The sequence below is a fragment of the Quercus lobata genome, chromosome 7 (assembly GCF_001633185.2).
Source record: "Quercus lobata isolate SW786 chromosome 7, ValleyOak3.0 Primary Assembly, whole genome shotgun sequence".
Classification (NCBI taxonomy): domain Eukaryota; kingdom Viridiplantae; phylum Streptophyta; class Magnoliopsida; order Fagales; family Fagaceae; genus Quercus; species Quercus lobata.
Window position 1 is genome coordinate 29,308,512 of NC_044910.1, and position 24,039 is coordinate 29,332,550.

Below are 24,039 nucleotides of genomic sequence, written 5' to 3' on the forward strand. Positions count from 1 at the left end.
TTTAATAATAAAAATTCAGATTCATACAATGTGTTGTATCATGTATGACTCAAGTTTTACATATGTATGAACACCTTCACTGTAAATGAGACTATTATACGTCTGAAAGTGATACCTTATTGTAGCAATCCTTGTTTGAACTTTTTTTTTTTTTTTTAAAGGATTTTTATGAAATTTTTTAAAAGAGAATTTAATAGTATATTAGCATTAAGAAAAAGTTTTTTTTTTTTAAATGGAAATAGGCACTTTTGGACGGTAGGATTAATGGTGACAAAACATGTAAATTTTATGGACTGAATTATAAAAATGAATGATGAGAATATCAATTGAGCAATTAAAATGTTATTTGTATTTTAGCCTAAAATTTTTTGTTATGTACTATTTTCTTTTTTAACCTATATTATTTAATGATACCAAACTTAAGAAAATGATGACTTGAAATTTGTACATTTCCATTTGAAAGATAATGTATTAAAAAACAATCTTCTAAAAAGTTGGATTTTTCAAATGAGACCAATAGTATAGGACAGAGAGCAGGCATTTTTCAACTTGGAATTTTATTTTATTTTATTTATTTTTTTTTTTTTTGTTGAGAATCACGTCTTAAGAATATATGCTTCCACATAAGTGATACATTTTTTAGGACATGTTTTTTATATAGCACACTTTTAAGTATACTAATAAAACATTATGCCCTTGTCTACACAAGTGCAATTATAATCCTAATACTAAATTTCTCTTAAGAATTATATAAGAAGTTTGCTTACTTTTTAAAAAAGTGCGTGAATCATCTACCATCTTTTTGTTGTTGTTGTTTAATAATAAAAATTGGGATTTACACTTTATGTAACACAAATACATTATGAACTCCTTTGCTCTAAATGAGACTCTATTCCAGTAATGCTTGTTTCAACTTATTTTTATTTATCTATTTATTTAGTCTATTTTAGATAAATATAGTTTTTTTAATTTTTATTTATATTTTCTAGATAAATAGTTGTACTTCTACACAACTTTTCTCCTAGTGTCAGCATCAACAGAACCGTGTGCCACCACCAACCATTCAAAGACAAACTACAAGATTTTGGATTAGAAGATAAATGTGTTTGTGGCTACTCTAAGCTCATCTAATACTCCTGTAAGAAAAACAATGGCTGAAGGAGCTTTGTTCCACCTTGCAGAAAAAGTCCTTGAACTGCTGCGTTCCTTAACTCTCCAAGAGGTCAAACTGGCCTCTAGTGTCAAAACAGAGATTGAAAAACTAACAAACACTGTTACCACAATCCAAGCAGTGATTCTAGATGCAGAAAAGCAGAGTTCTCAAGACCATCAGATCAAAGATTGGCTCAGAAAGCTTAAGGATGTTCTCCATGATGCAGATGACTTGCTGGATGATTTCTCCACTGATGTTTTGCGACAGAAAGTGATGACAAAGAAGGTACGCATTTTCTGTTCAAGTTCTAACCGGCTTACTTTTAGTCCTAAGATGGGTCATGAAATAAAAGCAATTAGGGAGAGACTAAATGCCATTGCAAAAGATAAGGAGGATTTTCATTTTAGTCAAAGCTTCGTTGAGCCACAAGTCATGAATAGGGAAAGGGGAGCTTATTCTTTTGTATTTGAAGAAGTTGTTGGGAGAGAGAATGATAAGGAAGTGATTATAGAACGTCTTTTTAATGATAATGTTGTAGAGAATATTTCTATCATTCCAATAGTTGGCATTGGAGGATTGGGGAAGACAACCTTAGCTCAGCTAGTATATAATGATGAAAATGTGGACAAAAATTTTGAGCTAAAGCTTTGGATTTCTATCTCTGATATCTTTGATGTAAAACGAATTGTTAAAGAAAGTTTAGAACAATTGACAAAGAGGAAGCATGAAGGAAGCTTTGAGATCTTGGAAAAACAGTTTCGAGAAGGATTTAATGGAAAAAAATACTTGCTTGTCCTGGACAATTTGTGGATTGAGGATAAAAAGAAATGGCTTCTCTTGAGAAATTTGCTAATGGTTGGTGCAAGAGGAAGTAGGATAATCGTGACCACACGTTCAAAAAGGGTAGCATTTATAATAGGGTCAATTTCATGGTATGCTCTAAAAGGCCTACCTATAGAAAAGAGTTGGAGCTTGTTTGTAAAAATGGCATTTGAACAAGGCCAACTGCTAGAACACCAAGCCTTTATAAGCATAGGAAAAGAGATTGTGGAAAAGTGTGGTGGGGTACCTCTCATCGTAAGAACAATAGCAAGCTTGCTGCGTTCCAAACCTTCAGAAAATGAATGGCAATCCTTCAAAAACTATGAACTCTCAAAAATAACACAACAAGAAGAATATGATATTTCATTAACACTTAAGTTGAGTTATGATCATCTACCATCACACTTAAAGCAATGCTTTGCTTATTGTAAATTGTTTCCAAAAGATTCCAAAATTGATGTAAAAACACTTATTCATCTTTGGGCAGCGCAAGGTTTTATTAAGTTATCAAATTCAAAGCAACGTATTGAGGATGTTGGCAAAGAGTATTTTATGGTATTACTTTGGAGGTCTTTTTTTCAAGATGTAATAAAAGATGAATTGGGCAATATAGTATTTTGCAAAATGCACGATCTCATGCATGATCTAGCAAATCTTGTGGCTGGGGCAGAAAGTACCATGTTAACTTTAAGTGAGGAAAATATTGATGAAAAACTTCGTCATGTATCATTTGATCTTAGGTATTCATTGAGGCAATTCCCAATCCCCATGGTTAAAGGAATGAAAATACGAACAATTCTTGGAGCTTGTGTAGGGCAAGAGTTGGGTAAATTAACTTGTGATACACTCATTTCAAATCTCAATTATTTACGCACATTAGATTTGAGTAAATTAAAGCTATGTGTAGTGCCAAATTCAATTGGAGAATTAAAGCATTTACGATATCTTGATCTTTCTGAAAATGAAGATATTGAATTTCTCCCTAATTCCATTACTAAACTGTTGAATTTGCAAACATTAAAACTCAAGTATTGTAAGTCGCTTAGAGAATTACCGAGGGAAATTAAAAATTTTGTCAATCTCAGGCATCTAGATATTTTTGAATGTCAGAGATTGACTCACATGCCCCTTGGACTTGAACTTTGTACTTCTCTTGAGATACTACCACTTTTTGTTGTAAGCAAGGCTAAGTGTAGTGGTGGATTGAGTGAATTGAAGGAGTTAAGTAATTTGGGAGGAAGCCTAAGTATTAACAATTTGGGACATGGAAAAGATGACATGCTGGAGCTGGAATGTAAAGCTGCAAAACTGAAGGAGAAACAACAACTTCAACAATTGAAATTATGGTGGGACTCGAGGTGGGCTGAAAATAATGTAAGTTATGATGAAATGTCACTAGAAAAGCTCCAACCACATCCAAATCTTAAAGCTTTGAAGTTGTGGTTTTATATGGGTGTGATAATTCCAAGTTGGGTTTCTTCGCTCACTAATATTGTTGATTTGGAATTCTATAGAAACAGAAACTTGCAACACCTCCCACCATTAAATCAACTACCTTTTCTAAAGTCCGTCATCCTTAAGTATATGGAAGCACTTGAATACATATCAAAAGATACTATTAGTAAAGCACTTGGTTCCTCAAAAACAACATTCTTCCCATCCTTATCTTCTCTCATAATGTATGAATGCCCAAATTTGAAGGGTTGGTGGAGGAAAGTTGATGGTAATGAGCCAGGCCATCTTTTACTACCCTCATTTCCTCGTCTTTCTTTTTTAAAGATTACCGAATGCCCTCACATGTGTTCCATGCCCCTGTTTCCATATCTCAAAGAAGGGCTTGTATTAGATACAACTAGCTTGAAGGCATTTCAGCAGACAATGAATATGGGAGCAACACAGAGTCCATCAACAACAGCAACTACATCAACCTCCGCAACATTAGAAGAGGTTAATGATTTAGAATCTCTTCTAGAGGAGAAGTGTTTACGAAACCTCGTTTCTCTCCGAAAACTCTTCATTTACAACTGTAATGGACTCAGGTCTCTCCCTTGTAAAGGTATTCAACATCTCACCTCACTTCAAGAGATGGAAATCATGTACTGCAATGAGCTTGCGCTACTAAACGATGAAGATGATGGCATGCAATGGCAAGGCCTTAGGAGCCTCCGTTTTCTTCATTTAGAGAGAATTCCAAAATTTGTGTCTCTGCCAGATGGGCTTCAACATGTTACCACTCTAAAATATCTCAAAATTATTAATTGTCCTAATTTGATGGCTTTACCAGTGTGGATAGGCAACCTCACATCACTAACAAAACTTGAAATTGACAAATGTCCGGAATTAGCATCACTACCTCAAGGGATTCACAAGCTCACTGTCTTACAAGAAATAATAATTACTGAGTGTCCCCTCTTACAACAAAGATGCCAGAGGCAAACAGGAGAAGATTGGCCCAACATTGCTCATGTCCCATATGTGTATGTGGATAATAAAGCAACACAAAGCTTCTTAAGGTATGGATCTATCTTTTAACCCCAAAATTTGAACCCTATTCAAAACTGCAATCGTGGGTCAAGAACTCAGTGGTAAATCATTTAAAAAAATATATATATGTATATATAATTTCTTTGCTTTTTTATCCATCAAAACTTTGATTAGATACATGATTTCTTCAAAATACTAGAAGAAAAAGGATATTTAAATTCATTCATTTATAAAAGTTTCAAACATATTTCTGTTAAATACTTTTTTTATTATTTTATGAATCTACATGTTGGTGTGAAGACTTACTTTAATAGTCAAATAAGAAAGAGAGTGATTGAATGAGTACAATTTGTTCGTACATGCACAATTTCAAAGGTAGATTGGACTGAATTTTATAAGTCAGGTTGCTAATGCTTAAACATGACTGTAGGAACTTTTTATTTTCAAATGGTTGAATCTTTTGGACCTAGTTGCACCTTCTACTGCTGCAGCCTCTACCTCATCTCCAAATACATCAGAGGTAAAATATTCTCATGATTTTATTGTGCTTAGCTTCATATATATTGCTTTCTGGCCAAAAAGAAAAGTTCCATGTTCTTTCTTTGGTAAACACAACGACAAAAAATTTGTTCTTGTGCTGAAATGTTCCATTTTATGGTGGATGCTTCATAACTTCCATTGTGTGCGATCTCTGATGCTTCATTTTTTATGTGGCTGGTTCTTAACATTTTGTTGTGCTGTCTCTACGAAAATTGGGCAACAATGCAGAGGGAGCCAGCACACACTGAGTATGGAGGATTGTGTGATGGTGGATGAAGTGTATAAAGTTTTTAGGCCAAAGAGAAGCAGTTTGATTAAATGTCCCAAAAGTGGAGTAATTTGCTGCAAAGCGATGCAGAGGTAAAAGAAAATTCTGGCCATTTAATTATTCTTATCATTTTTGCGCTAATTGCCAAAAGATTATGTAGGAATCAATATCAACAATCTTCCTATAATCATTTAGATAGTGAATTAAATACAATATGTCTCTCATGAATCTATTTCTGATGGACATAAGACAAAATAGATTCTTGTTCTTCAATTTTTTTCCTTGTTGTTAGACCATTGCATTGTAGGGAAGATACTTAGAACCTCTGTTCTTTTGCAGACCAATTGCTTTAATTTTGGACAACCATTATTTGAGTAAAACGAAACCATTTAGCGGATATTGATTAGTACATAATATGATATTTGAAGTATTTTTTCCTCTAAGATGATGACGGTTCCATTAAGCACACAACATGTCTCTTTGTGTTAAAATGAACAGTTCTCTACATTTTTAAATATTTAGTATTTGTATATTGGACTCTCTTTTTATTTTATTATTATTATTATTACAAAATCCATTGTTTCCATTCATGACCATATACGTAGATATTTGAAGATAACATGTTTCTCTAACTCATTTCTTATTCTTTGTCAGGGATAAAAGCCATAATATGGCTGTGAAGTTCACCATTGGATGGCCATCAAAAGGAAATTATACAACATTAAGTATACATAGAGCAATTTTGTATTAAACATTAAGTATACATATATCGCAAATTTTCTATTAAGTCTAGTTTTGAACTATTACAAAGAATATCACATAATGATGTGGATTGGTCATCCCCTTCCAAGCACACGCGTTCCTGTGTATGCAGCCCACACTTCCAACTAGGGCTTGGTTTTGATACCATCTGTAATGACTCAAGAAAAAGCGCTAGCCACATCTGCGCTATACCTTAAAAGGACTAGTCATAATTGAAACTTTATGTAGTTATTAATAAAACCTAGTTCAACCTAGTATATGACCGATGTGAGACTCATCACACAACCTATCTGTGGGAGGACTTTCGTCTCGGCCCCCAATCAGGTATTGTTCACTTTGGGATAGGCAAGGATTAACCTACGTCCCATCCGCACAAATTTGCTCAATCCCACATCGGGGAGAGATGCCCCCCACTCATGCCTTATAAGCCTTTGGCCTAAGGATGAGTGTACCACTACGGTACACCCTTCCTTAGGCCAAAGGCTTATAAGGCAAGAGTGGGAAGCGTTTCTCCCCGATGTGGGATTGAGTAAATTTGTGCAGATGGGACATAAGTCAATCCTTGCCCATCCAAAAGCGAACAATACCTGATTGGGGACCGAGACGAAAGTCCTCCCACACTATCAAATTGGGGCATCACATTGGGTGTTTTCTATACAAGTCAATATTTTGTGTTATTTTTTATGTGGTAAGGGAATTCTCTAGAAATAAATTCTATCAATATGTTTAAAGGTTCAAACCTATAAAATTAAAGGGAAAAATGTTGAAAAAAGAATAAAAAAGCAACAGTTTAATTGGAAAAAGGAAAAAAAAAAACATTATTATTGCCTTTCAAAAGAGATAAAAAGATTTTATTAATCTTCATGAATATTTGTATGTAAATAATAAAATATAAGGATAATTACATAATAGTATAATACATTTCAAACAGTAATATTATTTTCAAATTAAACTCTAAAATTTAGGTGCATATATCATATATGCATATAATATAGTTTTAAAAATATTACAATTTGATCATTTTGTTAAGTATTTACCAAATTATCATAATTTACTTTTTTCAAAAATTGGGAAAGGGGCTATGCTTATACAGGAAACCAGACAATTTGACTAAACTATAAAACTCTTGATAGTATTTTACTGTATAATTTTGACAAAATCGAAATATTAGATTCAATTGTGTAAATTGTAATAATTTATTTATTAATGAGCTTATATAGTTAAATGAAACCTAATTATTTATTGGGCATGACAAAATTATCCCAAACTAATGACTTAACCCAACCTAAGATGATCCTTTTGGGTTAGGTTGGTTTTAGAGCTATTATGGGTTGGGTTAGGTAAAAAAAAAAAAAAAAAATTCAAGCCAATGAGGTTGGTTTGTGTTGAAAAATGCCCAACCTTGAAGCCATACACATTCCTACTAATTCCATCAAACAAATGTGTTCTTTGTGTGTGTGTGTATATATATATAGTTGAAAAGGGTAGTAAATGTTTTTTGTTTTAGCTTATTTTATAGATATATTTACAATTTTCTAATGAGAAAATGATGATGGTGACAAACGATTTGGGGGAAGGATCAAACTTATAAACACAAATCAATCTTAGAGGATATAATTTGTAATTTAGTTTAAAATTTTATGTATCACTAACTTAATAGATCCATTAAATACAACCAGCAAACCCATTTCCAATTCACCAACGTGTCAAATATATAATCATTAGTCATTCTCAGAATATAGGTGCAAATCACCTTCTTGAAAATTATAACACGATGTTTTTTCATTAAATTATTTAAAACCTTTGAATTATTAAAAACCAGTGACAAAACTTTAATTTTTTTTTTTTTTTATGGGAAAAACTTTAATAGTTTAGTATCTATAAGACTATAACAGCATTCTCAAAAAAAAAAATATATATATATAAAATAATAAAACACTATAACAGTGTTTTACTTTAAAGACTTCTCATTTTCTACGTTGGCTGCTATTAAAAAAAATTAGCCGCAAACCCGCGCGTTGCGCGTGATAATTATTTTTATGATGATTTTATTAAAAAAAATTTTACAATTTAAACTAATCTAATAATGAGTAATGTATTTCGTAATTATATTTTTATTTATTATAGGAACAATCATAAATGTAATATAGGAACAGTCTAAAACACCAAAAAAATGTAAACTAAAAAAATTAATAAAACTTAACAATGATTAATTGAACCAATATTAAGATAAAATTTTGTTTTTGATAATCTATTAAGGTTATTTTCTTTGTAGAAATTATAATTTCAGCCGTCCAAAACATATTATCAAATAAACAATTATTAGCAAAATCTAAGAATTAAATTTCTATACATGCATTGTTATAAAATAATAATAATAAAAATAAAATTGTAAAAGTTAAAATTTGTCACCTATCCGATTATTTTCGTTTGGCTAACCTTTGCTTTTCTTTAAATAAATGACATTATAGAGTATTTCTAATACAACTATTAAGAATACTTTGTCCACCACAAAGGATTAGAAAATAAACAAAAATTAGCAAAGTCTCATAGTTTAACATTTAAATTGAGCACTATAAAAAATCATGCTATGTAACAGAATAAATACCAAATTATCCAAATCATGTTATGTAATAGAATAATATTATATTTTTATATGCTATATTTAATTCTTTAGAACGCAATAGGATAACATTTAACAATCAAAGAGAATTTAAAAATAAAATAAAATAACAACAACAATTTAAAAAACAAAACTAAATCAAATTAATCCAAAATAGAGTTTTAAAGAATATAAAAAATTATCAACCTAAAGTAGAGATGCAAGAAAAAAAAAATTCACCAAAAAATTTAGAGAGAGAGGGAACCTTTTTTTTTTTTTGTGAGGGAAAACTATGCATAAAATAGAAGAGATAGTGACAAATTTATAGTAAGAGGATGTGAATAAGAAAAGACAAAAATAATGGAAGATAAAGGGAAAGAGGAAGAATGATATTAATGTAGAGGGTAGTTGGGAGATGAAAAGGTAAGGGAGGGAGAAAGATTGAAGAAGTAGTGGGAAGATGAAATGGTAAGGGAGAGAGAAAGGTTAGAGAAGTGTAAATATTCAAAAAATAAATGTTAAAAACAATTATTAGAAAATTGAAAAAAATTAAAAAAAAAAAAAAAAAAAAAAAAAAAAAAAAAAACCTAAAGCTTGAAAGGCTTCAAAGTTTTGTTTTTTGGTTTTTCTTCCTTTAAGCTGAAAAGGCTCACACAAAACCTTAAAGTTGAATTGAAAATGATTTGAGTTGGGCTTGATAGTGGAACTAAATAAATAAGAGGTGCGCTAGATTAATTATAGGGTGATAGTGGAAGTAAATAAATAAGTAATGGGCTGCATTTATAGGGCTAAAAATTATAAAAATCATTTTAAAATTGTAGAACAAATTATATTTTTAAAAAGAAAAAAAAAATGACGTGGCAGCTGATGTGGCACAACGTGAGAGAAGCAGTATTAAACGCTATGTTTCAGTTTTTAGTAATATATAGATACGTAGTTAGCTGTTTCTTTCAATTGTCGTTAATTTAAACAAACATAGTTAGCTGCCTCTGTGGAAAGATTCAACTGCTCCAATTATCTTGTCTTAAGAACATGTATTGTTAATTTAAACATTGATGTAATTTTTCAAAGCTGGACACAACAACTACCATTCATCGCCCTCACTAATCCACAAACCCATCTAATATTCCTGAAAGAAAAAAAAAATGGTGGCTGGAGCTTTGTTCCAACTTGCAGGAAAAGTCCTTGAACTGCTGGGTTCCATCACTCTCCCAGAGGTCAAACTGGCCTTTGGTGTTAAGATGAGATTGAAAATCTAAAGAACACTGTCTCCACAGTCCAAGCTGTGATTCTAGATGCAGAAAAGCAGAGTTCTCATAGCCATCTGATCAAAGATTGGCTCAGAAAGCTCAAAGATGTCCTCTATGACGCAGATGACTTACTGGATTCTCTCTCCACTGAAGTTTTGCGGCACAAGGTGATGAGTGGAAACAAAATGACAAAGGGGGTACGCATTTTCTTTTCAAGTTCAAACCAGTTTGCTTTTAGTCTTAAGATAGGTCATGAAATAAAGGCAATTAGGGAGAGACTAAATGTCATTGCAAAAGATAAGGATGATTTCCACTTTATTCAATGCTCAATTGAGCCACAAATCATGAATAGGGCCAGAGAAACTTATTCTTTTGTACTGGAAGATGAAATTTTTGGGAGAGAGAATGATAAGAAAGAGATTATAAAATGTCTTTTCAATGACAATGTTGTAGAGAATATTTCTATCATTCCAATTGTTGGTATTGGAGGATTGGGCAAGACAACACTAGCTCAATTGGTATACAATGATGAAACTGTCAAAAAATATTTTGAACTTAAACTTTGGATTTGTGTCCCTGATACCTTTGACGTACAACAAATTGTTAAAGAAATTTTAAAACAATTAACAAGAGAGAAGCATGAAGAAAGCCTAGAGCTGTTGCAAAATCAGCTTCGAGAAAAAATTAATGGGAAAAAATACTTGCTTGTCTTGGATGATTTGTGGAATGAGGAAAATAATAAATGGCTTCTCTTGGGAAATTTGCTCATGGTTGGTGCAAGAGGAAGTAGAATAATAGTGACCACACGCTCAGAAAGTGTAGCAGGGATAATAGGGGCAGTTTCATGGCATGCTCTAAGAGGCCTACCTGAAGAGAAGGCTTGGAGTTTGTTTGTAAAAATGGCATTTAAACAAGGTCAACTACCAGAGAACGAAGCCTTTATAAGTTTGGGAAAGGAGATTATGGGGAAATGTGCTGGGGTACCTCTTGCCATAAGGACTATAGCAAGCTTGCTAAACACCAAAGCTTCTGAAAATGAGTGGAGATCCTTTAAAAGTTATGAACTCTCAAAAATAACTCAAGAAGAAGAAAATGATATTTCATGAACACTTAAGTTGAGTTATGATGATCTACCTTTGTACTTAAAGCAATGCTTTGCTTATTGTAGATTGTTTCCAAAAGATTATGTGATTGATGTAGAGACATTGATTCATCTTTGAGCAGTGCAGGGTTTTATTAAGCTATCAAATCGAAAGCAACGTGTTAAGGATGTCAGTCAAGAGTATTTTATGGAATTACTTTGGAGATCCTTTTTTCAAGATGTAAAAAAAGATGAATTGGGCAATATAGCATGTTGCAAAATGCACGATCTCATGCATGATCTTGCAACTCTTGTGGCTGGGACGGAAAGTACTATGTTAACTTCAAGTAAGGAAAATATTGGTGAAAAGGTTCGTCATGTATCATTTGATCTTGAGGATTTGTTGAGTAATCTAGAGGATTCATCAAGGGAACTTCCAATTCTCATGGTTAAAGGAATGAGAATACGAACTTCTTGCACTTAGTGTAGGGATAGATTTGGGTAAGTTTACTTGTGATGCGCTTATATCAAATCTCAATTATTTGCGCACATTGGATTTGAGTAAATCAGATCTAAGTGTGGTGTCACATTCAATTGGGGAATTGAAACATTTAAGATATCCTGATCTTTCCAAAAATAAAGATATTGAATTTCTCCCTAATTCGATTACCAAGTTGCTAAATTTGCAGACACTAAAACTAAGTGGCTGTGACTCACTTAAAGAATTACCCCAGGGCATTAAGAAGTTGGTCAATCTTAGGCATCTAGATACTAATTGTACCAAATTGACTCATATGCCCCTTGGACTTGGACATCTTACTTCTCTTGAGATACTAACACGGTTTTTCTTGAAGAAAGGAGGTTTCAAGGCAAGCTCTTATAGTTGGTGTAAGAAAAAACAAGCTAGGTTTGGTGGTGGGCTAAGTGAATTGAAGGAGCTGAGCAATTTGGGAGGAAGCCTATGGATTGAAAAATTGGGACATGGAGAGGATGACATGCTGGAATGTAAAGCCACAAATATGAAGGAGAAAGCGAACGTTATGATGAAATGTCACTAGAAGGCCTCCAACCACATCCAAATCTTAAATCATTGTGGTTGTGTTAGTAATAATAGATTGCAGCACCTCCCAGCGTTAAATCAACTCCCTCTTCTCAAGTTTGTCTATATTTTAAATATGAAAGCACTTGAATACATATCAGATGAAGACATTACTAGTAACGTGTTGGGTGGTTCCTCTTCTTCTTCTTCAAAAACACCATTCTTCCCATCATTATCTTCTCTCATATTAGACGAATGCCCAAATCTGAAAGGATGGTGGAGGAATTCAGATGATGATGTTAATGAGCCACACCATCTCTTACTTCCATCATTTCCTCCTTGTCTTTCTAAATTACAGATTCTCGGATGCCTTAACTTGACTTCCACGCCCTCGTTTCCATATTTGAAAGAAGAGTTGGTATTGCGTATCGCTAGTTGGAAGGCATTGGAGCAAACAATGAAAATGGGAGCAACCACATCAACCTCCTCCTCATGCTACTTTCCTCTCTCTCAATTACAATATTTGAAGTTATATTCGGTCAACAATTTAGAATCTCTTCCAGAGGAGTGGCTGCAGAACCTCGTTTCTCTTCGAAAACTCGAAATTTGCAAATGTGATGGACTCATATCTCGCCCTTGGATAGCCAACCTCACATCACTACAATTCCTTACATTTTGGGAGTGTCCCAATCTAACATCACTTCCTCAAGGGATTCGTAGTCTCACCTCTTTAACAGAGTTGAAAATTACTGATTGTCCCCTCTTACGGCAAAGATGCAAGGGGCAATTAGGTGAAGATTGTTCCATCATTGCTCATGTCCCACGTGTGATTTTGGATTACGAGAACCAGCAGGAAGAAACAATTTTTTCAGGTATGCATCTATCTTATAATCCCAAATTAAAAATCAAGTACTTTTTTTGATGGGATAATTGCCGAATGAATTCTTTCTTTTCTTAGATTTGTTTTTTGAGACTTTGTTTTAATCAAAAGCAAAACAAAGACATTCACAAATCTAGAGATAATATTTATCTGAGCTGTAAATTTCCTATCTTCTAATAATTAAATACTTCTAAATAGATGTTAAACATTCTAAACAAAACCTTTGGTGCTTTCAATTTTCTTTCTTCTTAATCTGTTTTTTATATGTTAGATTTTTAATGCCCAGAGCATCACCCAGTAGTAAATTGTTTGGTTTCCTAGTGATTTTGGGCTCTTTCTCTACCTCCAACAGCCGCTTACAACCTTCCTTTCATCTCCAAGTATTTCAAAAGGAAAAATCCTATACTTCATTTTTATTTTTATTTCATTGTTCCTTGTCATCGTTGTCCTGCAAGAAATAGAAAGTTCTAATTTTTTTAATGCACACTTCATGTACTTTATTTTTTGGTTCTTGTCCCAAAACAGATGATTCATAACACTTCCATTATGTTTAAATAATACTTTGTATCCAAGTACTAGAGAATAGGTAAAAATTCATGGATAGGTTGGATTGAATTTTCTTATATTACTGAAAATAAAATTACTAATTAATTATTTTATAAATTGAATACTAACTAAGACTTGAAAATCCCTCATTTTGCTTACTTTGCGGCCCACTTTTTGAATAATAGGTTGTTAATTTCATAGCTATACTCAAGTTTAAGAACTTTTGGTTTCTCTTTTTAATGCAGAACTGAACACCAATTCATTTGTTCCTCTTCATTCTGCCTTTTGAGGTTTTTTTTCTCAATCATTTGACTTCTCACGTAAGGCAAGGACAAACCTGGCTTAAAATTTGGACCCTATTCAGAATTTTATGTCCCTGAAATTAAGGCAAGTACAGTCATGGACTAGATGGTAAATTCTTTCATTTGTTATTTTATTCTAATAATTTGTATTTTTTTTTGGCTAGGTAAATGTGGGGGCTCGAACCCCCGAATAATAGGTTACTTTCATAATCAGGTACCAACTCACCTAGAAGTGGCGGTGGTTAATAATTTGTATTGTTATTGAAAGTTCAAAAACGTGTATAAACACCTTTGAACGTTTAGACCCCCCAATATACAAATTACCAATACAAGCTTTAAATCAAACAATTAATGTGCGGAACATGAACAAAAGCTTAATACAGAATTGGTAAACAATCTAAGCCAATTAAAAACACATCCACAGCAGAAAATAAAAGGCAAAGATAAAGGGAAGAGAGATGCAAATACAAGGACAACACACGATGTGTTATCGAAGAGGAAACCGAAGCCCTCGGCGTAAAACCTCTCCGCCGCCCTCCAAGTGGTCAATAATCCACTAGAAAATGTAGTTGGGATACATGAACAGCAATAGACCCTCCAAGCCTAATCTACCCGATGTACCTAAGCCCTCCAAGCTTCTTGCTCCAACGAGGTTGCGCCGAACCTTTTTCTTTTCTAGCTTACCGGATTCCGCTACTAGACCGTAGCATCCGCCATCCTTGGCATCTTCCAATGCTTCCCAAAACTCCAAAAACACTCAACACTCTAAATGGGTGTGGGTAGTGTTTGGATAGAAATCTCCTCTCAATAGGTATGACAATGAGAGAGGGAATGAGAAAAGACTACAAAGGTTTCTCTCTAAGAATGAGTAGCTCTCTCTAATTGGGTGGGTGTTTTGAAGAAACCTCTCTTAGGGTTTTTCTTTCTGAATGGCCACACATATTTTGTGGGAATGAGGGGTATTTATACTGGTGTGAGAATGGAATGCAAAGAGTCAGTTTTTCCAAAAACAGGGCTGGCTGGCGACTTGACCTCGCGACTTGACTGAGTCGCGAGTTCAAGCCACGAGCTAACTTAATGGCCAGTCTGGATTTTTGTCGTGTAGTGCTCCAAGTGGCATGACTGTTCAGCTCCCCTGCATGCTCTGCACGTGAGCAACTTTTGGCGGCTTGCAAGCCGCGAGCCACCCGCGAGTCCTAGCCGCGAGTCTCTGCTTCACTGCACTGTCTTGAGCATTTCTTCACACTCTCTCACACACTACCCTTACATGATTCCCACCTAAATACAAGGTTTCTAAGTGCTGTATTACAAGCAAATTTGTCATGGAATAAAGCCAACACATGGTTGATTAAATTCAACCTTACAATTATGTCAAAGCTTGAGTTGATGAAATATGACATATATGGTTGCTTTTTAATAATTGCAAAATTATAGCAAATTTGGTAGAATTGTGAAGGGAGGACATGACCAGGCAACTAATACTTTAGAGAATTTAGCTTAGTGTGTTGTATTTTGGTGGTTATAAAAGTTCCCAACATACGTTTATTAAAATAAAATATTTTTTATTTCCTCACATGTTGGTGTGAAAGACTAACTATTTAAAGTCAGAAGAGCAAGTGTAACTTTTTTTTTCATACATTCACAAATTCAAAGTTTGATTGGATTGAATTTGTTTTACTCAAATTAAGAATTATTACCAAGGTTTTTCTTTGGGTAAAAGGGACGGAAAGAGCATAAATTTGGGTGTAACTGTATAGCTTTATAAAAATATTAAAAATTAAAAATAAAAATAAAAAGAAGAAGAAGAGAGAGAAAAGTTGGGTGCACAACAAGGCAATGTAGATGGTCCCATCAAATCACCACTCTTTCAAAGCCCATAGAACACAACGACACCAGCCCATTAGGCCCCATTGCTCTCACACACAGATAGGCTGGGCCCCCCTTTTCACTTACCTAACTACTTAGCTCCTAAAACTAAATAAAGATAGATAGGGTTCATGAACTATTTCTCGTCTGGATCTACACAAAATGCCATCGTATATTCACTCTTCATCTGAAGAAAACATGCTTCTCTAACTCCTTTCTTATTAGTTGTTAGAGAGATACTATTAATTAGTATTAGCCATTATATGGATGTGCAGTTTGCCATTAATTGAGCTATCAGAATATATCAAAGATGGTTAAGGTCACATTATGATGATGTGGAATGGTTATTTTTCTCTTTCAATAAGTCTCACTCACTCATCTTCCAATTAAGGCTGCACCAAAGAAATGAGGACATTTTAACAAATCGATTCATTCATTTCACCAAGAATGTTAAGCACATGCGTAGTGTGTTGCACAGTTGACTTATTGAACATTTCATTTCTTCTTTCAATTTTATAATTTGGGTGTCCATCTTTGGGTAATGTTTTGGGTGTATCAATCAATTTATTGGGTTCTTTTTTTGCTATCTGGATTTGCTTATGATTAGGGTGTTCCTTAGTTATACCTCATGTACGTATGCCAGATTGCTATTAAAGTATCTCTTTTGACTTGATAATGCTGGAACATGCATGGAACCGATTCGCTCATTCGTTGGCTTGATTATTTCTAATCAAATTGTTACAGTACCATATATGAACAAATGTTACTAATAGAATTAGTTTTTAAAATTTCCCAATTAGTTTTTTACATTCTTTAAGTGATCTTTCAATGATCAGAGGAACTTCTAAATAATCTGATTGAGAGGTTAGCATGCTTGAATCAGATTAGCTTGAAACCTGGACCATAAGTAAACCTTGGCCTAAACATGATTCAGAATTAGCATCTATGAACTCCATTATAGTTATTAACAAGAGAGATGCTACGTTTACAACATTTTTACAACAAATCACAAGTGGTTAGTTGTTATTGGTTCAAATTTCAAACTAACGCTAAGATTACATTTTTGCCTCAACAATAACAACTAGTAACAACTTATCACTTAGAATTTGTTGTAAAAATGTTGTAGACATATTATTTCTCTATTAACAAAGCATAATAGGATAAATTCAGCATTAAACACTCGGTACGACTAAACACTTCCATTACTCGCATAAACAAGAATAGGGACGGGATTGTCCTTTAGTCCATTTTAATCCCTTCAAAATAGTTGCTCAAAAAACCATTAAGGCAACAATAATTCGAGGGGAAGCTATTCACTCTACCATCAATTTTTGAAAAGGATTCGGGAATACCAATTGGAATGAGTGTTTAATTCCCCAGACACATTATAGATTGTCATGTGCCTTCATGAGGTTATTTCAATTGCACATCTTGGGATCAAAGAGGTTTTGTTATGATTCTTAACAATCTCTTGAGCCAGGAGTACGAGTTTCAGCCATTGTCCTCTGAACATAAGGCTGATTTATCATAATAGATCAATGATGAAATAAAACAGTGACGATCTACTAGTAGCTTTGCTATATGCCTTTGTAGTTTGTACAAACTATTACAACATGACATTGACCCACTCACTCATCTTTGATGGACTAGGACCCTTATCATGAACCAGTGTTATTGCTATTACATTTACTTCCTACTTCACTCGAAAGGAAGAAAGAGGGCATTCATTGTATGAGTGAAGTTTCTGCCTACTTTGCCCTTAGTAGCTTTGATAATGCAAGCTCTGTAATCATCACCTTGTGGAGCTTTTGCATATTCTGAGTAAAAAAGAAGTTTCTTTATAATGCTAGCCTGAAGGTATTGAAGCAAACAATGAAAATGGGAGTAATAACATCAACTTCCTCCTTAAGCTACTTTCCGCTCTCACAGTTTGAGTGGTTGTGTTTAGAAAAGGTTAACAATTTATTTCTATGTGCTTCAGTAGAATATGGACTTTAAAAGAAAAAGAGATGCTTCAAAAACTGCAGATATTCAAGACAGTCAAAAGGAATTATTCTTTTTGAAATTTTCTCATTTAGAGTTCTGCATTCAGCAAGTACTCGTGCAATTGTTCAAGGTGCTCCTAAATATCTTATTGGGAGCATGATTTTATCACAAAAATGCTAGCATATTGTTCTGCATGTAAAAAATCTTGCACTTGGCTGGATTAACTTGAAGCCTAGACCATTGGTGAAACTTATCCATTACGGTCTATATCACATGGGCTAATTTCATTAAGAAAGCATAAATAGGCTAATTTCAACTTTCGACACCTAGAACGATGAAAATACTTTTATTATAGACTATTCAAAAAACCATTATCTTGGGGACATTATTTATCCTGCAATCTTTGAAATGGCTTTGGAAATGCAACTGCAGTGAGAATACAAAGCCCCATTATAGACTGTCATATGCTTTCATGTGATAAACTTTTGGAAAGAAGAAACTTGTACAAACCAAGAAGATGAGGAATATGAACCTGGTAGTTTCACCGTCATCAATTGATTGCCCATACTACATTATTTGCTCCCAACTGTACTGTAAAAGACTGCACAACATACAAGAAAACTTAATTCAATCGCAGAAAAAATTCAATTAATAATAGAAGTGAACTTTGATAGGACAAATACAATACATGCCCAGCTTTGGAGAAAATTCCTACTTTTTTGTGGGTTTTTTTAGCTCCATTAACCAAAGGTTAAGAAACAAATCCCCAGCAGCATAGTTTAAACATGATGAACACAGCATATTAACCTAATTTAATTTCTAGAAAATTGAAGTCTCTTAGCTTTTATGTCAATTTCAAAATTAATCAATACATAAAACTAGCCTCAAAGTGTGCAAGCGACAAGCAATCAGATCACCTAATTGCAAATACTTCCTGAATCAAATATACAAGCAGACATTGGTTTATTTCTTATTTTTTTAACATCTGCATCTTTTCAACAATCAAATATGAAAAAACGAAAAAAAAATTACAGGAGAACATTTAAAAGGAACCTAAAGTAGTACCCAAAAATGTAAATAATAGAATCAATACAAGCAAATCTTATTGCTAATAAGTAATAAATTTTATTAGAAAAGCGCCATCCTAGTATGTGGAGTGCATACAAAAAAGGAATAGCTACAGAGAAAGAATTGATACAAGCAGAACTGCCACAAGTTTTTTGTCTTGGAGAACATAAAAGTATATAATGAATTTGGCTTGGTAAATTATTGCCAATGAAGTGACTGTGTCCATTGAAAATTAGGGACTGGATTCAATTTTGTATCTTCTTATCATTATTAATGGTACTCCTTAGGCAAGGTGATCCTCTTTCACCTATGCTGTTTGTTTTGGGAATTGAGGCATTTAGTAGACCAATGTTAAGAGCATAGGAGGGTGGTCATACAGATGGTTTTTGGTTTTCTTCGTCTTTTGTGATGCAAATTTAGATCAGCTACATCACCTTCAGATTTAGAAGTGGGGAAATTTTTTTGTTGCTCCATTGAGATGGCTTTTGAGACTTCCACAACAAAGAACCTGTTTAGTAAGTGTTGTTATCAGTACACTTACCTGAACTCAAAAAAGTTTTTTACACATGCACTGAATCCCTTTGTCTGGTCTAGGAAATTTTAAGTTCGAAAGTGAAATATTATGAAGAAAAGAAAAAAAATAGGGGTAAAATAATTTGATCAAATTTATATGAACATATTGATTATTCCTACATATATATACAAGATTTGGAATTCTGCCAATAGTAGGAGTATCTGTGTCATGTTATAGTATCAGTTTCCCAGTAATACTCTCTCTCTTGCAGTTGGGATGAAGGTCACTGTATCAATGAGTCTTTGAAGTAAGTGAAAAGCGTGAAGATGATCCATAACTTTGTGAAATTAATGTAGAGAAAAGAAAAAAGAAGCATTTTCTAGCAATGGAGTACTGATTAGGGAGGTAGATTATGTTCCAGGTTGACTTCCATTCTGATGAAGTTCTTTTTTACCTAAATTCTCCTATTAATTGTTGTTCTTATTGGATAATCTTGTGCTTCCCCTTACAGGTGATATTGGCACTTGGTGAAATATTTAATCAAGGAAGAATAGGTGACCAAAGCTTTGTCCTACTATATGCTCCCTAGAACCAAGTTTATGTTACTTGCTGGTCTTATATTAAAACAATGAGTTCGTGGCATAGTTCGTGAAAGATTTAAAAGTTATATTACTTGTTTTATGTTGACAATTTCAAGTGCAGAGGATTTGTGATTGCTCCATTGAGTTGGCTTTTGAGACTTCTAGAACAAAGAACATCTTCAGAAAGTGCTGTTATCAACAAACACTTAACTGAACTCAAAAACTTGTGTAAACATGCACTAGAATTCCCTTTTTCTGGTCTAGGAGGTTTTCAAATTGAAAGTAAAATAACATAACAAAAAGAAAAATAGGAATAGAATACTATTATCGAATTTATAAGGATGAATTGGAGTTATGCTAATGATAGGAGTTTGTTTCATGTTATAATATCAGAACAAATCCCCAGCAACATAATTTAAACATGATGAACACAGCATATTAACCTAATTTAATTTCTAGAAAATTGAAAGTCTCTCAGCTTTTATGTCAGTTTCAAAATTAATCTGTACATAAAACTAGCCTTAAAGTGTGCAATTGGCAAGCAATCAGATCACCTAATTGCAAATGTTTTTTGAATCAAATATACAAGCAAACGTTGGTTTATTTCTTCTTTTTTTCACATCTACATCTTTTCAACAATCAAATTTGAAAAAAAAAAATTACAGGAGAACATTTAAAAGGAAACTAAAGAAGTACCCAAAAAAGTAAATGATAGAAAAGAATCAATACAAGCAGATCTTATTGCTAATAAGTAATCAATTTTATTAGAAAAGTGCTATCCTACTACATGGAGTGTATAAAAGGAATAACTACAAAGAAATAATTAATACAAGCAGATCTGCCACAAGTTTGTTGCCTTGGAGACCATAAAAGGACATAAAGAATTGGGCTTAGTAAATTATTGCTAATGAATTGACACTGCGTCCATTGAAAATTAGAAGCTGGATTCAATTTTGTATTCCTAAGGTAAGATTCTCTTATCATTAATTCATTATTAATGGTACTCCTAAAGGATTCTTTCCTAGTACTCGCAGTCTGCGGCAAGGTGATCCTCTTTCATCTTTGCTATTTGTTTTGGTATTGGAGGCATTTAGTAGAATAATATTAAGAGCAAAGGAGGGTGTTCATATAGATGATTTTTCGGTTTCATCAACTGGTGGGGATGCTATGGATATTTCACATGTGCTGTTTGCAGATGATACCCTGGTCTTTTTTTATGCAGATTTAGATCAGCTACGTCACCTTCGATCCATTTTATTATGTTTTAAGGCTGTTTCTGGACTTCCCATTAATTTGGCTAAAGTCTGAGATGGTTCCTATATGGAAATTCTAACTGGTACTTTGGGTTGTAGGATTTCAGATTTCCATTCTTCCTATAAAGTATCTGGGTCCTCATCTTGGTGCTCCGTACAAATCTTGTAGAATCTGGGATGGGATTATTTAGAAAATGGAGAAGAGGTTGGCAGGTTGGAAGAAAATTTATCTTTCAAAAGGAGGTCGCCTCACCTTAACAAAAAGTACACTTTCAAGCCCCCCCTACTTATTTTTTGTCTCTCTTTCGACTACCAGTCAGTATTGCTAACAAGCTAGAAAAGATTGGGGGGGTCATAATGGAGAACTCAAATTCCACATGGTTAATTGGTCTACACTGTGTAAGCCAATGAAACAAGGGGGCTTAGGTATTAGAAGTGTCAAGTATGCTGTGTTTTAATGGTGCTCTACTACCCAAATGACTATGGAGGTATGGTTTTGGAGAGGGGGTCCTTGTGGAGTAAATTCATTGACAGTATATATGTTAAAGACATAGGATCAGAAATCACTCCGAGGATCAAGCATTGATCCCAGTTGAAACATGGGTAATTTCATTTGGGAGGCACAAGAAAACAGCTCCCATATAAAGGTTTGAGCTTTTTATTTGTTCCTTTTTCTTTCTTTTTCTTTTTTTTTTTCATTTTTAAGTAATGCTTGTAAGAAGGTTTTCATACACCAACTTTTTCACGCACTCCAAATGCTCAAATTAACTAAGGTAGAGATGAAGGCTTACCTTGTAAATTGAGAGCCAAATAAGACAAAGGCCATTAAAACAATCATTTGAAGTTAGAGAGTAGAGAAACTACAAGACATAAAGGTAAAACTTCTAAATTAATTCTATACAAAACCGTATCCACGGAAGATACATTGCCCTTCAAATCATAAATCTGTCTCAAAAGCCATTATATCATTCAATTTATTTTACACATAACAACATAAATATATTTTTTTCCTGAGTGAGTTATGCATGAACCTGGTGGGTCTTAAACTTACAACCTCTCATATACTAAACAAAATTAAAATGAACAGCATAACAAAGGGATAATCAACGTTTGTTCAAATAACCATAATCACACCAAACATAAAAGGAAACAAAGCTGATACATGTTGATATATGATTTGTGAAATACTTGAGGTTTTATAACTTCCTGAACACTTCCTGAGAATAATAAACAAAACATGCCATGATACTAACATTAATACCATAATAACCCCTATGTGGTTTCCCTAAAAAACACGAAAGCCACTCAGAGTTTTGAGTTGAACACTTAACCCGCGTATAAAACAGTACCACGGGGGGTCTTCTGTTACACTCAAAACCCCCTAGAAGGTTTTAATGTTTACACAATTAACTTTATCACAAGGTTTTAAGTGTTAACACTCAAAACCTCAACCCAGGTAATGATAGTTAAACTGGGCAACTTTAGCATTCCACAAAGGATATTGGTTAGGCTTTTTTTTTGAAGTAAATAAAGCAAAGATAAAGATAGAAACCAGAGTTTACATCTAACAATTTCAAATAAATGGGTTGAGATTAATGGAACTCTTAAACAATACAGTGATGAAAATTTTACAAATTGTTAACAACTAGGCTGTACCCATGTATGAAATTTGGGAAAATAATAAAAATCAAACGTTAAACCAAAAACAATTTAAGGGAAAAAAAATAGTTGTATGCAATTTCAACTGGAATCGACGGAACAAAATAAGAAGGCTTACCATGTTGATTTGTCGAAGAATTTCAAGCAAAACCTCAAAGAAAGCAATGAATGCTCTCCAATCTGGAATCGACGGAAGGAATGGCAGAGAGCTAGAAAGAAAGAATAGCATTACTCTTACTCATACAATAGAGGTAGAGCACCATGGTTAATCGATGCTCCGGCTTGGCCCAATATCTGAGCTTGAATCAGTCAGTGTCGGCCCATAAGGCCCTAAATTCAGTGACCCAATTTCGGATATGAGCCAACTCCAACAAACCTTTTCAGAGAAAAAAAAAATTATATATAAATTTTTTTAATTTTTTTTTATCATTTTCTTTCTTTCTTTTTGGCTTTTATTAAAGAGGCACTCAATAAAGATACATTACAAAATAGCAAAATTTAATAAATAAATGACTTAACTAGTGGTTTAATGTGACCCAACACCCTAAAATGTGATGATAAAATCATTAGGTGCACTTGTTTTTGTCATTTTGATAGACTTAATGGTACGCATTAGATAGAACTAGCATAAAGTAGTACATTGAAAATAAGATAAAGTAAAATGACTAAAATGGGAAAAAATTATATGATTAAATTGAAAATATATCTAAGTTAGGGGTTCATTTTGGGTCTAGTGTCCTATACATTGGGCCTAAAGGAATTGCCATGTGGCAGCATCTCATTAGGTCCAATGCAATTGAACTAACCTTTATTAGGAAAAATTTTATATCAAAGTCAATAATTTTGTATACAATATATTTATGAGTTATAACTAATTTTAATATTAAGAAGTTAAGATTTTTGGCTTCAAAAAATAAAAACAAAAATTTGTATTTACACCCACACACATACATATTAGTGCATGAATATGTTTTTAGCTTATTTTAGTTTGTTTATCACTATAATAATTATGAATCCCAAATAAAATTTCTTGACTTTGTCACTGCTTATTTGATAACAGTTATGATGATTTGGAAACAATGTCAACAACTTTTGACACAAAACCTCTGTATCTTTACTATTAACAAAGAGAATTAGAAAGTCATGTATTTTCCTTTTCTAACAAGCCCTCTCTTTCTTCTAAACTACTACTATATTCTCTTAATCATAAAAAATTATATTCATTTTAAATATTCAATAATTAATCTTAAGCATATGCATTGTAATAAGAAGATCAATTTATATATAAAAAGATAAATAAATCATATCTAAAATGAATATTTATGAATGCTATGAAGTATGGTACTATAATTTTTGACAAGCTAGGAAACCAATTTTTTTTTA

General features: G+C 33.2%; 3 protein-coding genes and 1 long non-coding RNA gene across 4 annotated transcripts; 3 read left to right on the forward strand and 1 right to left on the reverse strand.

Annotated features, from left to right (window-relative positions):
• The first annotated feature begins 1,116 nt into the window (after positions 1–1,116).
• LOC115952776 (putative disease resistance protein RGA3) lies at positions 1,117–6,080 on the forward strand. The gene is made up of 4 exons (XM_031070041.1): positions 1,117–4,488; positions 4,890–4,979; positions 5,228–5,359; positions 5,922–6,080. The coding sequence occupies exons 1-2, from the start codon at positions 1,151–1,153 to the stop codon at positions 4,912–4,914; spliced, it is 3,363 nt and encodes a 1,120-aa protein (XP_030925901.1). The 5' UTR covers positions 1,117–1,150; the 3' UTR covers positions 4,915–4,979; positions 5,228–5,359; positions 5,922–6,080.
• Positions 6,081–10,066: 3,986 nt separating this feature from the next.
• Positions 10,067–10,987, forward strand: LOC115951862 (putative disease resistance protein RGA4). The gene has a single exon (XM_031068992.1). The coding sequence runs from the start codon at positions 10,067–10,069 to the stop codon at positions 10,985–10,987; it is 921 nt and encodes a 306-aa protein (XP_030924852.1).
• A 1,150-nt stretch (positions 10,988–12,137) lies between these two features.
• On the forward strand, positions 12,138–13,716 carry LOC115951863 (putative disease resistance protein RGA4). The gene is made up of 2 exons (XM_031068993.1): positions 12,138–12,873; positions 13,673–13,716. The coding sequence occupies exons 1-2, from the start codon at positions 12,138–12,140 to the stop codon at positions 13,714–13,716; spliced, it is 780 nt and encodes a 259-aa protein (XP_030924853.1).
• Positions 13,717–17,625: 3,909 nt separating this feature from the next.
• On the reverse strand, positions 17,626–22,874 carry LOC115952780. The gene is made up of 2 exons (XR_004083571.1): positions 22,775–22,874; positions 17,626–18,182 (listed from the first exon to the last, which is right to left on the reverse strand). It is a non-coding gene; the product is annotated as an uncharacterized LOC115952780 (long non-coding RNA).
• Between the last annotated feature and the right edge of the window lie 1,165 nt (positions 22,875–24,039).

Bases quoted from the DNA above. Each gene is read 5' to 3' on its own strand.
- LOC115952776 (XM_031070041.1), top strand. From the start codon at position 1,151: ATGGCTGAAGGAGCTTTGTTCCACCTTGCAGAAAAAGTCCTTGAACTG. The intron at 4,489-4,889 runs GTATGGATCTAT...ACATGACTGTAG, and splicing joins GCAACACAAAGCTTCTTAAG to GAACTTTTTATTTTCAAATG.
- LOC115951862 (XM_031068992.1), top strand. From the start codon at position 10,067: ATGACAAAGGGGGTACGCATTTTCTTTTCAAGTTCAAACCAGTTTGCT.
- LOC115951863 (XM_031068993.1), top strand. From the start codon at position 12,138: ATGAAAGCACTTGAATACATATCAGATGAAGACATTACTAGTAACGTG. The intron at 12,874-13,672 runs GTATGCATCTAT...TTTTTAATGCAG, and splicing joins GGAAGAAACAATTTTTTCAG to AACTGAACACCAATTCATTT.